Source organism: Anser anser (genome assembly GCF_964211835.1).
Source record: "Anser anser genome assembly, chromosome: 11".
In the NCBI taxonomy this organism is placed as follows: domain Eukaryota; kingdom Metazoa; phylum Chordata; class Aves; order Anseriformes; family Anatidae; genus Anser; species Anser anser.
Genome location: NC_139732.1, coordinates 10,190,347 through 10,206,202, shown reverse-complemented (window position 1 = coordinate 10,206,202; position 15,856 = coordinate 10,190,347). Strand labels below are relative to the sequence as shown.

The 15,856-nt window shown below is 39.9% G+C and overlaps 2 protein-coding genes across 13 annotated transcripts in view; one reads left to right on the top strand and one right to left on the bottom strand.

Moving 5' to 3' along the window:
* The window catches only part of PRMT7 (protein arginine methyltransferase 7), a 52,517-nt gene that overhangs the window by 27,059 nt on the left and 9,602 nt on the right, over positions 1-15,856 (top strand). The window contains exons 18-20 of the transcript XR_014588909.1: positions 12,311-12,546; positions 14,564-14,659; positions 14,972-15,064. The gene's annotated coding sequence lies outside the window, so the exon portion shown is untranslated. The remainder of the gene's footprint in view (positions 1-12,310; positions 12,547-14,563; positions 14,660-14,971; positions 15,065-15,856) is intronic.
* The window catches only part of SMPD3 (sphingomyelin phosphodiesterase 3), a 119,736-nt gene continuing 108,229 nt past the window's right edge, over positions 4,350-15,856 (bottom strand). For all 12 annotated transcript variants that reach the window (XM_083851403.1, XM_083851405.1, XM_083851398.1 and 9 more), the window contains 3 exons: positions 14,923-14,986; positions 10,288-10,450; positions 4,350-9,107 (listed from right to left, as the gene is read on the bottom strand). In XM_083851403.1, the coding sequence (XP_083707529.1) occupies positions 9,006-9,107; positions 10,288-10,450; positions 14,923-14,986 (329 nt within the window). In that variant the 3' untranslated portion in view covers positions 4,350-9,005. The remainder of the gene's footprint in view (positions 9,108-10,287; positions 10,451-14,922; positions 14,987-15,856) is intronic.

Sequence of the window (15,856 nt, the reverse complement as noted above, 5' to 3'; positions counted from 1 at the left end):
GGTCCTTATTGAGCCAAACATAACAGTAAATGTTGGCTTTGCAGTAGCTGACAACATTGCTATTGACTTCAGGATAAATTTTTAATTGTAGAGGAAGATCTAGCTGGATTTTGCTGGGTATTCAAAACTTGGGATTGGCATTTGAAAGGTATTGAAGAACCTGTTGCATGCAAAGACAAAGAATGTTATGGATTATACCTAGTTAGATTAGAAGGAGTGAGGATCCTACCCAAACTGCAGCAGGGCCAGAGTGTTCAAGCTAAGTCTTCTGCTAATTTAGAACCTCTTTGGTGAGAATAAGGGGACCTAATTACATTTGATGTTGAAAGACACCACCTTCCCCCTCTACATGGCCATCTCTTCGCCCCCTCAGTGCAGTGGGATCCATTCAGAATATCCTGCCTTTGGGTGACTTCAGGCCACAAGCTCCCACATCTCTGCACTGGAAAGAAGCAGGGTTCTTTGGAGGCTGCCCACGCAGGTGCCGGAGCTGTCTCTTCTAGTGTGCAGTGCTGAAAATCCCTGCATTTTTTTTTACTGCATTTGCCCAAATCTTAAAATTGCAGCAGTATTATTGTGGAATAGGGCAGCTCTTAGCTTTATCCCGACCTCCACTGTGTGAGTTGTTCTGCCAGGCCTCTGTGAGAATCACAGCTCACAGGTAAATGGGCAGGGCCCCCTTCCCCTGCCCTTCAGTTTAAGATGTTACTGTCTGTTCTCCAAACAGCTCTGTTTCTCTGGCGTAACACCTCTGTGCCTTAGTAATCGTCCTGCGTTTTATATCATTAAGGCAGAAGACTTTATATCAATTACTGGCTAATACAGCGTTTCATGTGTGTATCTGTGAGGCAGATTCCATTTTAGCTGGGTGAAAAGTGGTCAGAGATCAATTTTCAGTCCACTCACAGCAGTGTTGCTGTGATTTGGAACATTGCAAACATTTGCAAATAGGAGTGGGGCTTAAAAGGCTTCTGGCTGCTTTTGATACACATTTCCATGGCTTGAGGAGCTTCGTCAGAGCTTTGCAAAAAATCTGGTGTACTCTAAGTGATGGTCACGCGGAGCTTTTATCAGATAATTGTGAAGTGCAGTAATGAAATCACTGCGATAGAAGTCGGAGGGTTTTATGTTTGAATTCTTCTGGGTTTGGTCTGAGCTAGCTGGGTTTCTGTTGGCATTTCTGTTTGGGTTTTGTGGGTGATTCCTTCGGTTTAATATATATATATATATATATAAAATCTGTCTGGGATAGGGGATGGATAGTAATGATTTTATTTTAAAGACTGGCCTAACTATGTACTTTCACATCTTTATGTTGGGTGGGGAACTTTACTATTGGAGGTGTGAACAGATTACTTTAAAAACACATTTTAAAAAATAAGAATTTGAGCAGTAGGGATCAGAGCTTCATAAATGATGACTTTTTTGTGTTATTTTTGCTCTTGAGATCCAATAATAGCACAGCCATGTATAATTGTATGTAAAGTATTAGAATCAGGAACTGCAGCAGGTGTCTTGTCTCCTAAATAAAGACAGTAAAAGAAATCATGTTTTAGTTTTGTGTAAGGTGACATTATGCCCAATGTGAGACTGAGATCTGTTCAAAGCTACCAAAGCCTCTGCCAGTGTTACTCTACCAATATATCTGTAACAATAAAGCAAGTGAAGTTAACTTTAACCTTTTTGATTTGTATGAAGTTGGAGAGGCTCAAAGTATTTTTAAAAATTTGACAAAGATGGAGATGCTCTTAAAAATATAGTGTAACAGTGGCAACTACTTGATCTGTGAAGCTGTAGGCTTTTATTGCAGTGTTTGTAAGGATAAAGGGTATTCTGACACACATGGCCTACTAAGTATGCCTCAGCACTTCAAGTGGTTGGAGTTGTTCTGCCAGGTTGGGCTTTGCAGACATCAAAGGTTTGCTTACAGAAGGGAGAGGGAGACCTTGGCAGTGGAGGAAAAACTGCAGATGTGTGTTGGTGACTGACGTTCTAGTGTGGGAATTGAGGGAAGGTGATGTGTCAGCTTGTTTATGAACATTGCCAGAGAAACAGACTAAGCAGGTGTTGTTCTCTAAGAATTATGCAATGTACAGTTGAGTATTTACAACCAGGAAGCTAAAAGCTAGTATGTTAATAGGAAGGTAGAGGGAAATGTCTGTGTATGGAATCATTTTCAACTAATACCATCATTTAAAGCACACAGGAAGGCTGAAACACTTCTACTACAGTTAATTCCATCTTTTGATTATTCTTTAATGTTTTGATGTTTCTTGGTGCACAGGAACCATTTTCCTTGACGAGGTAATGCTGGGTGCTGTGTAAACGGACAGTGACATGGTCTTCTGACCCAAAGGGTCTGTGAATGAGACAGAAAGAGGGGGCAGGACGTAACGAAAAGGGGAAGGCAGTTGAGTCCAAAGATGGGAAAAGTGTCATTGCGAGAGGTAATAGTATTGGCATAGGCACTGAGACGTGTAGGGCTGAGCACAACCTCAGGAGCTCAAACTATTTGCAATAGTATGACACGTTCCTCAGACATGTAAAGGGTTGGGGAGGGAAAGAAGGGGAATGAACTTTAGGCTCAGATTAAATGTTGACGGTGATTCCATGATGCAAAGTGTAACTGCCCTCACATACTTTTTCCTCTGCCCTCCTCCATCTAATCTTAGCTGCAGTTAAGGCGTATTTCTCCTTGTCCACATCTCATGGTTGTAAGGAACAGTTATTAAATCTGACATTATGTAGAAGATGAGAATCAGAATTGCTGTTTTCCTGTCAGTCATCCCCGCAAGCCCAGTTCACTGATTTCTCTAATGGCTGCCTGGAACCTTCCCTAAATGTCAGGGAAAGTATGGAAGGAAATTTGGAGGGCTTACAAACATAGGAGGAGGTAGATCTGGGTTAGTCATAAACAACAGGAGAGGGTAAGAGCGTGTGTTTTGAAAGGCCATGAAAATGTAGATGAGCAACTTGAATTATTTGCAACGGGGAAGGAGGATTAGTACATCAAAGTATTAAATCATCAAAGAAAAGGGCTAGGAAAATAATGGTTTCAGCAGCACTCTGAGCAGAAATTTCAGTGGGATGGGGAGGTTTGTATTTTAATGGGTGCTCTGCCAAGATAATCTGTATGACAGCCAAAGAGGCAGATGGCATTGCAGTTACAGGGCTGACCAACAGGCAGCTGCAGGCGGCAGTCCATAATAAATTACACTAAAACTCACGGGGCAGGAGGAGCAGGGAGAAGGACCTCTGCCTTTCTGTACTTCTTGATCTTATTGAAACGTCTGGAAGGTGCAAACTCCCAGAAATGATTGGGTTCTGTAAGCCTCGTGGTTCTGTAGCACTTGGCACAGGGGAGCCAACTTGGAAGGCACTGACGTAATAATGCAAACTCATATGATGGAAAAATGGATTCGGTGTTGCAGGAGAGCCACACACTAGGAGTCTGCTGCTGCAAAATTGTAATGCAGTGGTGGCATTGGGTGCAGACACTCAACTGCGCAGCAATAGAGAAAGCTGCAGAGATCCCTCTGTTACATCCTGTCTTGCAAGATGGAGTGGTTCCTTTTTGAGCTAGTGACAAGATGGGTGTGCACTGTCTCCTTCCTTAATCACTTGCATTCCGCTTATTTCCTCCTTTCTGCTTGTGGAGAGAATGATTTCTTTCGGGTGGGATTCTCTGCCAGCTTTATAAAAGACTTTGGGGACTGTTCAAAGACGGAATCACTAAAAAGGATTCTTTTCCCTTGACATTGTTCTGTGAAATCACTAGATTTCTTAAGAACATGTACGCATCTTGTTTTTGTTTTTTAATTAACTTTGTACAGTGTATAGATTTCAATATATGCTTCAGTTAGTTCAGGGACTAGATAACTGTTGAGATGCCGAGATGTACAACTGCATAATAAGCTGTTCTCATGAAGTGTTCCATGAAACGTGAGAGGAATGCAACATAGAATGGATGTCCTTGTACTTAAAGCTTGAACTTGTGAGGTGCAGGGTTCAGTTTTGCAGCCCGTGGCAGGTGCTGTGTATGCGTGTTGAGCTGCACGCGTTGAGCTGAGTGTCAAGGCTGCACGGCTTGAAAACAGAGTGGGGTATGTGCTGGGGATAGCTGAGCAGTAGAAGCCAGGGTGGCTGCTGAGTTAAAAGCACTTGGGTCTTTCACCTGTTATTTTCTGCAGCTTCTCTAGAACAGGCATACCACAGTGAGACCATACTCGATCCCCCCATGAGAAAGCAGGCAAATGTGTAATAATGCCACTGCATCTTAGAGTCACATTTCTGTTAGTGATATCAGACTCTACACCACAAAACCAGAAGAAGGGGACTGCAAAGAAACATTTGAGCCTTGAAATTTTATTATCTTGTTTGCATCAACCAGTTACTCCTTTCAGCACCAATAAAGAACAAAAAAACCTCTCCCTGTTGTTCAAAATACCTTGTTTTTATCAGGTCCAAGGTTGTGGTTTTCTTACAGGCAAAGAAACCAATGAAAATATTTAATTTTTTATTTTTTTAATACATTTATAACAAAATGTCAGAAGGTGTGTGCTTACCATATAAAAACATTAGGTCCCAGAAGGATACAATACCGAAAAATTATTGAAATAAAAAAGGTTATTCTTGTTAAAGGATTTCTAAACCTCAGCAATAATACAAGTTTTTAAAAGCATCAAGGTTATATTTAAAACAAGATGGCATGGAAAAATGAGACCTTCAGTAACAATTTGACCCTCATCATAATGAATGGTAAAATTGGGAGTTTTTCAAAGTGCTTGGATTGTAGTTATTTCTGTTCTCATCCTGTAGTGCCAGGAGGAGGTAAAAACACTTTGTTTTGGAGCTGATGATATGTGCTGACACTGATGTGCTGCTGTGATCTGAGGGTGGCTCAGAGACCAAACTGGAGACAGTCAGATCTGCTTAATCTGGACCACCAAACAAAGGCCATTTAAAAAAAAAAATCTGGAATTTTAAGTTTCTTACTGTCTTATCCAACAGGTAGGACTGAGGGTCTAGCCAGACTAGTTGAGAATGCTTCTGGGACAAAACCTTGTAATAATTCTAGCACAAGACAGGTAAACTCAATATACAAGACAGCTTCCTCAAGGGTTTCTTAAAGCAGGCCACACCTCCGAGGGCTGCAGGCTTCTCGGAGCCATTTTGTGGTACAGTTTATGTTTAGTTGCTTTAGATTGCTTCTATTAAGCATCCGGTTTGTGATGATGACAAAACTAGCTGGCCACCAGCTGAATTATTTGTAGTAAACACTTTTTCACGTAGCATGAAGCTGTACATAAACATTACTATCCTAGTCCTGAGTGGCTGAGCTGTGGTGCAAAGCAGGTGGATTGTGTATCCCTTTCAGGCCCTCAGACAAACAGTGCACAGTTAGCTGGATCTGAAAGCCTGAAAGGCTATGTACGGACTGTTTTCTGTTCTTTGGATTTTCGAAGTAATCTAAAGGTACCAACTTTGTAACGACCTGACATCCTTGAATCTTCTGAAAGTTCTTAGTTTTCAGCTGTCCTCGTTCATGTCTTTTGTTCACTTGTTCTAGAACTGCTGTTGTAAAATGCAAATTGAACATAAGATGTTATCTGGCTTTTATAAAAACAGATGACACATCATCTACAGTATCCATGTTGAGTGGCAGTTATTAAACCAATTATAGCATTATCACCCACTTCTTGAAGATACCTAAAACTCCTGTACAAAGTAGGGTAAGCAGCAGTAGAGTAAGCTTAACTCAAATTTCTTATAAATAACATCCTACTAATAAATTGGGTCATGCTGTCCTTCAGCAAGGTAGGATTGACATCTAAAAAAGCTATCCAGGCTTTAATTTCCTGGGCATGTTCTGCCTTTTTTTGTCTTTTTTCTTTTTTTGTATGCAAATACGCTGTTACATAATATCTGTCTAAGGCTTGTAATGATTGATATCCTGCCAGCACAGTCATTGTCTGAATGATTCTTTGTGAGATAGGATATGGAACTGTAGTAGTTGTGTAGACAAACTCATTTTTCTCCAGGATGTTACTCTTCTGGAAAAAAAGTCTGTTCTTTACAGTTTACTGGTACATATGCTCTCTAACTCCTGCAAGCGTATCAAGGCATCAGAAGGCACAGGATCAATGCAAAAAAGCAAGGAGCATCTGTACAGTGGTGCCACGAAGCTGTACCTCCCGCCATCAGTCTCTTGCAAAGTTAGATCTGTAAGACAGTAAATCGGTAAGAACTAACTAGACTGGCTAAATGTGTGTGCACAGTTTAAAGAGAACATTTTACAACTGTCCATTTCTTGATCGCTGAAAAACTTCAGAACATCAAAATCTAAAACAGTTTACCTCAAACTTGAAAAAATATTCCTCAACATATCTCAAAAAGTTGACAAAAGTGCCTTGTTTTTAGCCAGCACAAAGCCATAGAACTAATTTAGAAGTAATTTAGACAATGTTAGTGTTACTGTAAATAAGGTAACATTGTTTGGCAGTAGTTTTATGATTATACCCCACACAGTGTCAAATTCAGCTCCTGCAACTGATGCTTAGTGAAACTGATATCAAATTGTAATTTACATTGTTAGGAAAGCTATTAAAAATACTGTACCTTATATTTAATCTTCCTACTGAGAAATAGCTGCTGGACAGCACACAAATTGCTATTGATACTGTTTGCTTTTTCTTTTTTAAAAAGGTTAATAAAATACAAGCAAGGTAGAAAATAGGATTAAAAGCATTGTTTCAGGTACAAGTCTTTCTGAATTGGATGGAAAGATAAGAAACGAGAAAAACACATTGCACTTAACGTGCACCCTCTGTATAAAGAGAAACATACAAAGTGGGAAACTGATGGTGCACTGGGGTAGTACACTGAAGTCTCTGATGCTGTAAACTTGAATTCCTAATTTTATCAAAAAGGGGATTTGAGTCTGGTTCCATTTTTGAGTCCCCATGGGTTACGCTTTGCAGATTACTGCATGGTTTGGCACAGTACACTTGCAAGAGGCAGTCTCTGCTGAAGGAATGCCAGGACTGGGAGTGAGGCATAAAACGTGTCAACATCGGGTGCACTGGGAGCGTGAGCAGTGGCCTAATGCCTACTGGGAATTAGCCAATACTGTCAGTCCATTACTTTCATTGACTATGAAGTTTCTCCACTTGCAAAATCAGGCTGATCTAAGTATAAATTCTGTTGTTTGCTGTAGTAAAGCCAGTACAAGAGGCTGCGCAGACTAGGATTTCTAATGTAAGTCTAGTTTATTCTGATTTAGCTCAAGCTGATTCCTAGTAGGTAGAAACTAAACTATAACAAGATCTTCAGGAGTTTGTGGCCAGCAGAACTAAAAAAGCTTACTTAATGGAGTAAGTATAACTATTAGATTAATTCTTCTGAACACGGGGAATTTGCAATGTAGAGGAAACACCTCTAATACTGAAGAGGAATTAGGCAGAAGAAACTAAGTATTGGTTAAAATGCAAGGGGTCTCATTGTTCTTACAGCAATATAAACCCTTCTGAATTTAAAGCCCTAGAAAAGCCAAGAAACTGAGTTATAGACCTGATTCTCAGCTTTTCTTTCGTCCTTTTTTTTTTTTTTTTTCCCCATTAAGGTTGTAGGGGCTAAGTAAGTCAGGTCGTGGGGATAAGATGGCAAAGTGGGGGTAACCGCACATTTACAGCGTTGCAGTGGAAAGAACATACTAATTAGATGGCAAGACCACTATTAAAGTCTGTGAGCATGTAACAAATGAAGAGTTGTGTCTCACAGACGTACATCTACAGTCTGCTCAAATGAAGTAGTTACTGAACACTGAGAGTCATAGTTCTGTAGTTACTCTAGCTGCCTGTGCTGTGCTTTCCCTTTAAGTGTACTGATTCCTTTGGAAAATGAAGTGAATCCTGCCTTACCAGTCATAAGCTGTTCTACACTTTCTCCTCCAAATGTCACTTATGTTTATGTTAACCCTATATCTAGCATGCATTTTACAATCTATTTCCCATTTTACTCTTTCTAGCTAAGGCAGAACATTGGCTCTGGTGTTACCTCTGGTACTACAGAAATCTATTCACTCTACTGTAACACATACACCATCCCATACCATAATTCAGAACTGCCCCACGTGTGGGAGTTAAAGAAAAGACATTACAGGGGAACTATATTTCTTCTTAAGGGAATAGCTTGCAGTTAAAAAACTAAAGACCCAATTCTGGAGTTGTTATTTGGACAAAACACAATTTCAGTGGCATCACAGCTGGAAGAAGGGTGGTACAACTGTGTTCTTAATGCCTTAATTCAGATTTTTTTTTTAAATACCCTTAAATTGGAGAGGAGACTACTGTTCTGCAAATCAAACAGTTTTTGTTTGCTTTAAGATCTTTGTGTTATGACAGAAGGGTTTACCAGTCCCAGAATGCCTTGCTTTGGCTGGTATCTGATTTTTGAATTAACTTCTATTCTGATATTCCCCATGGTATCTTACTGATTAGTTTATCTCAGAGTGGCATGCAGTGCGGGCGCATGCTACTGATGCAAGCACGCTACTACAACTTCAACAGGCTAAAGAAAAGAAAAAAAGCTTTAGCTTCGTAGTTATACAAAGAAATTATGCAAAAAACCATTGAGCAGCACTAACTCACAGACTAATTACAAACTAAATTGTGCTATATATTAGTATAAAAACATGTTTTAGTAAGAATGGCACTGGTTCAGAAGGAATTAGGACTTCCATCTTGGTTCCGTTCAGTCCACAGTGAAAGCATTGTATTACAGGCCTGCCCTGTTGCCTGAGCAACCTGTGACAGTGGCTTTTGGCCACAACCCCTTCAATTTCTTCCCTTTTTGTATCCTCCATTGTTGGTACGTTCTGGGGAGTAGCCTGGGTCAGGTCTGGTCATCTTTCCTAACGTGGCACCAGAATAGTTCATTCTCAACTTGCGATATTTTCTTAATATCATTAACGTTTCCCTCTTCTAAGCTCTCAAAGCTGGTCAGTTTTAAGGGTCATCTTCTCCTGTAGACACCATGAGACGCATTGCTACTGGTAGGTGGTCTGTCAAGCCTGCTAGCTGGGTAATAAAGCTGAACTCTTCCACTTCCTGCAGAAGGAAACAAAAGTAAAAAGACATTTGGGGGACTGTACTGTACAAGGCATGGCATACAGCTAAAAAGGAAGTCTGCTTTCATTAGACTGAGATGCTAAAAAGTAATCAGGAGCCCTGCTCCTTGTGTCACAATTCCAGCCTTTGTCCTGGCAAGATTGTGTAGGACCAAATTAAATTTCCATACGAAATACTGCTTGCTTCCCAGCTTCCAAAAGCTGGATGTAGCGACCTTAACGTTCTCTTCACACAATTCGGTTGCCCCCTCCTGTGGGCCAGTTACTTACTTTGTCAGTACTTTGGGAATTGCTTGGAGGAAGCGTGGATGCTGTAGTTTGTAGGAGCTTTGTGGTGAGCATTAACTAGCATGGCCTGAGGGGAAAGAGTCTCTTCCTAGCCACTAATTTCTCTTTTTGCTGTCAGCATGAGACTTATCAAAGACCTAATCTCCGTCAAAACTATTCAGATACTGGTTTGACTTGCTGCTTGTGTTAATATAAGATGGGTTTACTATATGGATGCACCACAGGCATTTTTGCATCTGAAACAAGAAGCCTCAAAAGAATTTAGCTGCTCAGCAGCCATGTCCAGAGAGTGCACAGGGAGATCGAAGTATGATCTGCTAAGCTGCGCTGAATTGCTTGATTGCCTGCTCTTCTTTGGTAATTGCAATGGGTTATGGTGGACTACTTTCTCTTTTTCATCATGGAATTCCAGTTAAGGCAAGGTCCTGTGTGAAGCAGCAGACAGTGCAGGGCAGGTTCTCATTCTGGTTAGCCCGTGTCAAGTTCTGCCTTTGTACTGCAGACTTGCAACTTAGGTTGATTTTCATAGGCATAACAAAAGCACATCCAGACAGTTGAAAAGATTAAAAAGTATTCAGTCTGCTGGTATGGAAAATATCAGTGGAAACACTTACTCTGGCAAAAGATTAACAAAACAAAAAAAAAAATTGTTCCTTATAGAGGGCAGCACATCTATAAGGATTGATACAACTCTATCTAAAATTTATCTAATAGGCTTTCACATTCAGTACTTGCATACAAACAGTAGAAGATAGCAAAGCACCAGGTTCTTCTTGGAATATAAACTGGAACCCACACAGAAGGGGCTGCAGAACTATCCAGACAAGTCTGTTCTGTGAGTTATGGTTCTTTTTGTTATCTGTAAAACTCACCACTTTCCATTCCAGGTAGAGACCTTCTTCTGTATAAAGCATATAATCAATCCTCCTCCCGTTTCCTTTCAATGAAGCCTTCCTCCCCTTTTGACTGGAATTGTGGTTCTTGCTGGTGGGATAGACTAAGTATCCTTTCCTTCCTTCTTCACTTTCCAGCACCCTATTACATAAAAAAAGGCATTAGATCTTGGCTTGTTCTGTCCCTTAGTGCATTATGCTAGCTCGCTGAATCCCCAGTAAGGGCAAGAACACCTGTCCAGAACTGCTGAATACACAATGTGAAGCACACCTTCTCCCAGGTGTCTCTGTCAATATGAGGTTGTACCTTTGCTAACAGTGCTCTTACAGCCTTGTGGTGGGTTTGGCATCACTGATGCCGTACAGTGGTCCTGCAGACCTACCCTTGTAGCCAGGAGAATAAAAATGTGAGAGCAGGCACCTGTCCTCCTGCTGTGTGTAGTATCCTGTAGTAGAGACTAGATAACCCCTGAAGGTCCCCATTTGTCTTGTACAATAATTCTGTGTTGCTATGCTGTATGTTTTCAGTATTGTTTTGCTGTTTTATTGGATGTAAAAGGAAACTTTTGTTACTGTCTCGTGTTCTATTTAAAAGATCTACCGAAGTAGCACTACAGACAACAGACACAGTTGTGCACGTGAAAGCGGAGCTGCATGCAGTAACTGCATGCACAGGGTAGCATGCCAACAGTTTATATCAAGTACAATCACATCTGTTTTGCATGATAACTGTGCCAGAAGAGAGGGCCAGATGAGGTCATGTTTCTTCTGTCTGGCTCAAAATACAGAAGCAAATGTTTTTCAAAGTCACTTCCCTGAAAATCATTTTCCTTTACTTACCTGCCAAACCCTGAGCTCAAGGTTCTGCGATTTCCTGTGTAAGAGTTGATGACACCATTAGGCTACATCAACTGTTGCAGGAGAACCACTGAGCCATGAACTTGGGTCCCAGCAGGTGTAAAGCCTTTAATTTCACCTTGGGGAAAAAAAATATTTTTGGTCACCCAGTTTCTGACTTTGGATGACTTTTTGATGATTGTTTTTGTGTGTTTGTTTTTTATGCATGTGAGTGTACAGAATGAAGGAAAAACAAGAGACAAATGTTAGACTGTCATGATGTGTCTTAAATGTTTTAGATTCACGTGGTTTCTTTGTCAAGTTTTGTCTCTTTGGAAAGCTTCGGATGGTGACAGGGGACACAGCACTTGCTACAGTTGATTAGGTCTCATTAACGTTATAATCAGTAAGATTGGGTCAATTGATGCCTGCTAGTACTTCATGTGCCTTCAGAAAATAAGTGACAAAATTATGGTTGTATAGCTAGTTATTTAATCACAGTGTTTCTAAGTCCCTTTGGACTTAGTGAAGTATTGAAGGTTCTTAGAGTTTATTGTAACCAATTTATAAAAGTAAGCTTCCTTTTATGTATTATTCAATTTTAGACTGTCATCTAATAACTCACGTTAAATTAGCTTACTCCCTGCACCCCATTTGCAAGCTGATTTTACAAAGAGCTACTGCAAATGATTGACTTCCTGAAATCCTTTTTCTAGATCCAAGAAAGCAAGCTCTTTGATGGAACTGACCTCTTTCAAAAATTGTATTTATATTTGGCAAAGCCAATTAAGAAACAAAGTAGAAGAAACTGATTACTGCTGCAGTACTGTGCACAAAAACTTGCACGCATTAATTTGAAAGATGAATTTGTTTTAGCTTCAGCTCCTTCCTTTTGAATGTCTGTGAACACTGGGTATTCACTTAACTTGCACAACTGCTCATGGAAGAGAAATGTTAATTTCAAATACCTGGGGAGAATTTATTATACTTGGGCATGCATGTGCTTCTGACTAAAACTGCTATCACTTACACATAATGGTTTACTCTTTCTCTCTACCAAACATCCGGCTATGCCATACTAATTTTTAAATGCTAACAACTTAAGTGAACATTACTAATTATGACTGTCACACAACTAAATCTGATTTTTTTTTTTTTTTTTCAGAACAATTGTCTTAACTCCTAGGACACAAAGGCAAGCTAGAAAGGTAGTTGGAACTTCAGTTTTTCCTTTTTGGAGTTACTTGAGACTGAAGCTCTTCAGTTTAAATGTGAAAGTTGCATTTCTCTGGACACTGGTTTTGTACTACCGACTGCAGCTGCCATGAACAGAGGAACATGAAGAGCGGTGTATGTAAGGGAGCCATAAACTTACTCCGTAAGGGAGCGTCTCTCATCCAGGTGGGCAGCACCTAAGTTAAGGATGGCTAGTAGTGGTGGTTCTGCCTGTAGCCCAGAATTGAGAGCCACTACCTGACAGTGGAGACAGGCAATTTTGTGGAGTCTAGAAAAATCTGCTTTTAAATCATGTTTCTTAGCTGTCTTGTAAGGTGCTCCTCTGTGCCAGACTGTTCAGGGTTTAGAGACTACAAGTGGCTTATTCCAGTCCTTGCTTGACGGTGAGCGTTACCTTTGTGACACAAGATCAGTTGCGTGCATTTCACGAAGGCTCTCTGAATAGAAGCTTGTGCAGCTCCTAGCATTGCTAGAGGGCCCCAGATGGTTACGTCTAGCTTATTAATTGTTCTATAATTATAAATGACTTGCTCATTATTTGTACCAAGTAGGTTTGTCTATTCCAATGTTTTACGTATGCTGTACTTAACATTAAAGAGATACTTAAGAACTAGTTGTTCTACTGCTTTCATGGCCTAATTAGTTTGATAACGTGAACTACTTAATTTTATTTATAAACTACAGAAGAGTGCTGATGGAGAAATAATTCTCTGAAGAGCTTACGTTGCCAATTTCAATGTCTGTTTTAAGTATCTGTAAAGCTTGATCAAAGTTTTACTGAAAAATTTAAGAACGGTTCAATTTTAGGCTGTACTCTGTTCTGCTGCATATATGAACAACCCTTGTGAGCTGGAAAGTGCTCAATAGCCCTCCATAGTCCCTCAGTACTTCACTTACATATGTTAGGAGAAATGCTTTTTAAAAATGCTTCAAAAAATCTTTGAAGCCCAGATTCCATTAACGACTTTGAATTTTACTGAATTGATTGGTAATTTCTACAATTACGTTTACCAGTCCCTTGCAGAGGTGGCAGGACTGGCTCTCTTGGCCTTCTGTGGAAGTGATGGTTTCTCTAATATAAAAGCACCTTTACATAATTTATACGTTCAGCTCCTAGCTTCCCTGCAGATGTGTATAAAAAGCTAGTCGAAATTCCTGTTAAGTAATTTTTTTCATTGGTTTAAAAGAAATATATATTGGAGAAAATGTAAGCCACTTTTAGTAGGCAAAAATTCTTGTGTATATTCTGTTACCAAAATTTAAGAATATTTTTGAGCTACCTCATACTGAGGTGCTGTGCATATACATAGGTAGCATGAGTAATATTCTAAACCTGTATTGATCATTTAATGGCTATGTATCATTCATGTATTTGTCAGTGGAATTTAATTGCTAAATACAAGCAACTCTTCAGGGAATAAAACAAGATAGCCCCCAAATTAATTTGGTGACAGATTGTCTCAAAAGGCTGCTTGAAAACACAGATTCTATTTTTTAAAGAGCTCCAAGCCTGCTCTTGGAACCATAAAATAGAATGTTACACCCACATACAGATTTGCATTTGCAAACTTGATTGTAGAGGCCAAATTACCTTACTTTTGCTTCCCAAAAATCCTCTTCACATGTACTAAATTCATGTTTTTCAACACGTGAATAGAAATGCCTAGAAATGTTGCAGGCTTTTGAATGTGCAAAGCGTGACTTGCTGTAACAAATCCTTATCTTTTGAATATAAACTAAACCTAGACCTTAGAAATTAAGTAAGATCCTGGACATGTTCAAAACATACCAAGACCACCAGGGGTAGCCTCACCTAATGCATTCGTCTGAGTGTCCATGCATACCGTACTGTACTGCACTTTGTGAGTAAAAATGCTCTTGCAAATTAATAACAAATACAAAAATTATAAGTCCACTAGCTCAAAACAAAAATACTGTTTCTCAGTATCAAATCCTCTTTAAATCATTGCCATACTAGTATCACTGAACGATGACCAGCCATTCCTAGTTATGTGTGATGTGCTATTTTAATTAATTCCTCTATTTGTGAGTTTGCTTTTTTATATTCATCAAGTTTTGCAAGCTTTCTAGCATGGGTTGTTTGGTTGGGGGTGTGTTTTAAACCTCATTATTTTTTTCATTTGAAGAAAAGTATGTTTCCTTTTGTTTCTGTCCTTTGCAGAGCCATCACCGTGGAACTGGCTGCCTGGCGAGGGGTTTTCAGACTGCGTACCCTTTTCAGTCATGCTCAGAGTTCTTGTCCTGTGAGCCTGTCCAGGTAGGACCAACTCTAGAGACAAAAACACTGACTGCAGTTGCTCTCAACTTTTTACCCACCGAAGCCAACTCCAACCGACTTTTGAGAAGCAGACACTTTTCCTTCCCTTTTTTACCTCTGCCCCAAGACACCCTGAGTAAAAAATAATTTATTTTTTACAGTCCTTGAAACACCTCTCAATTTGTGAAATGTTAAATAGCAAGCAATTAACTGGCTTTTTAAGGAATCACTTAGAGCATGTGGGAGGATTAGGAGTTGCATACTTCTGTAGGTTATCTGGAGTGCACACTTCATCATCATATAATCCTTCAGGATCCAGCAAGGTACCTGTGAACAGAAAGGGAAATGTGACCGTCCCAGCATGCAGCCTGTTACTGGCCTCTCAGAGAACTTCTTGGGGCACAGGTATGTGAAGACAGCGTACGTGGCAGGGGTGGGACACAACGCTGTTCTGATTTGAAAGCACTTTATATTCACTTCTGTGAATTCACAGAAGTAATAACTATAGCAGTTCTTCTTACAGTGCCTGCATCTCACACCTGACTAAGTGAGGCTTTTAGTCTGAGGGATTCTTTATTTTCAGAACAAATGTAGTAACATAATAGTATAATGGTAACAGTGCGGATGAGGATACGTGGCCTTAGTACTTCAGCTTTTCCTTTGCTGTCTCCCTCCATATGACTTCTGTACCATTTTACCTAAGCACAGTCCCTACCCTAAGCCTCTTAGGTTTTCCCAGCAGATGTTCCAATCTAAACTTGAACTTCGTGTTTTCTGTTGCTTCTCCTTTCTATACTCTGAATGCTGTCTCTTGTTCCTTAATAATTCTTGACTTAACTGTTTCTTTCATTTTCAACCTATATGCACAAGAGATTAGCAAAAGGTAGTAGGTTCTAGTGGCAGGGAACTAGCCTGTTTGTTCCCTGCCAGTCTAGATGAGCAGCCTTGCTTTAGTCTTCACAAGCAACTCCTCTATCCCAGCCTCCCTAAAGCCACCTTTCAAAATGTTGTCTCTGCCCTTTGATTTTTCTCAGGAGCAGAGAAACTTTTTTGTTTTTGTTTTTTTTTCCCTGCTACGACAGAGTAAAGCCACATTCTTAAGTAGTACCGAATTCTTAAATTTAGCATCTTCACAGTTGTAACTGCTCCTCTGAAGAAAAACTAGTTCCTGATCTAAAACTTTACTGAGCTCAAATG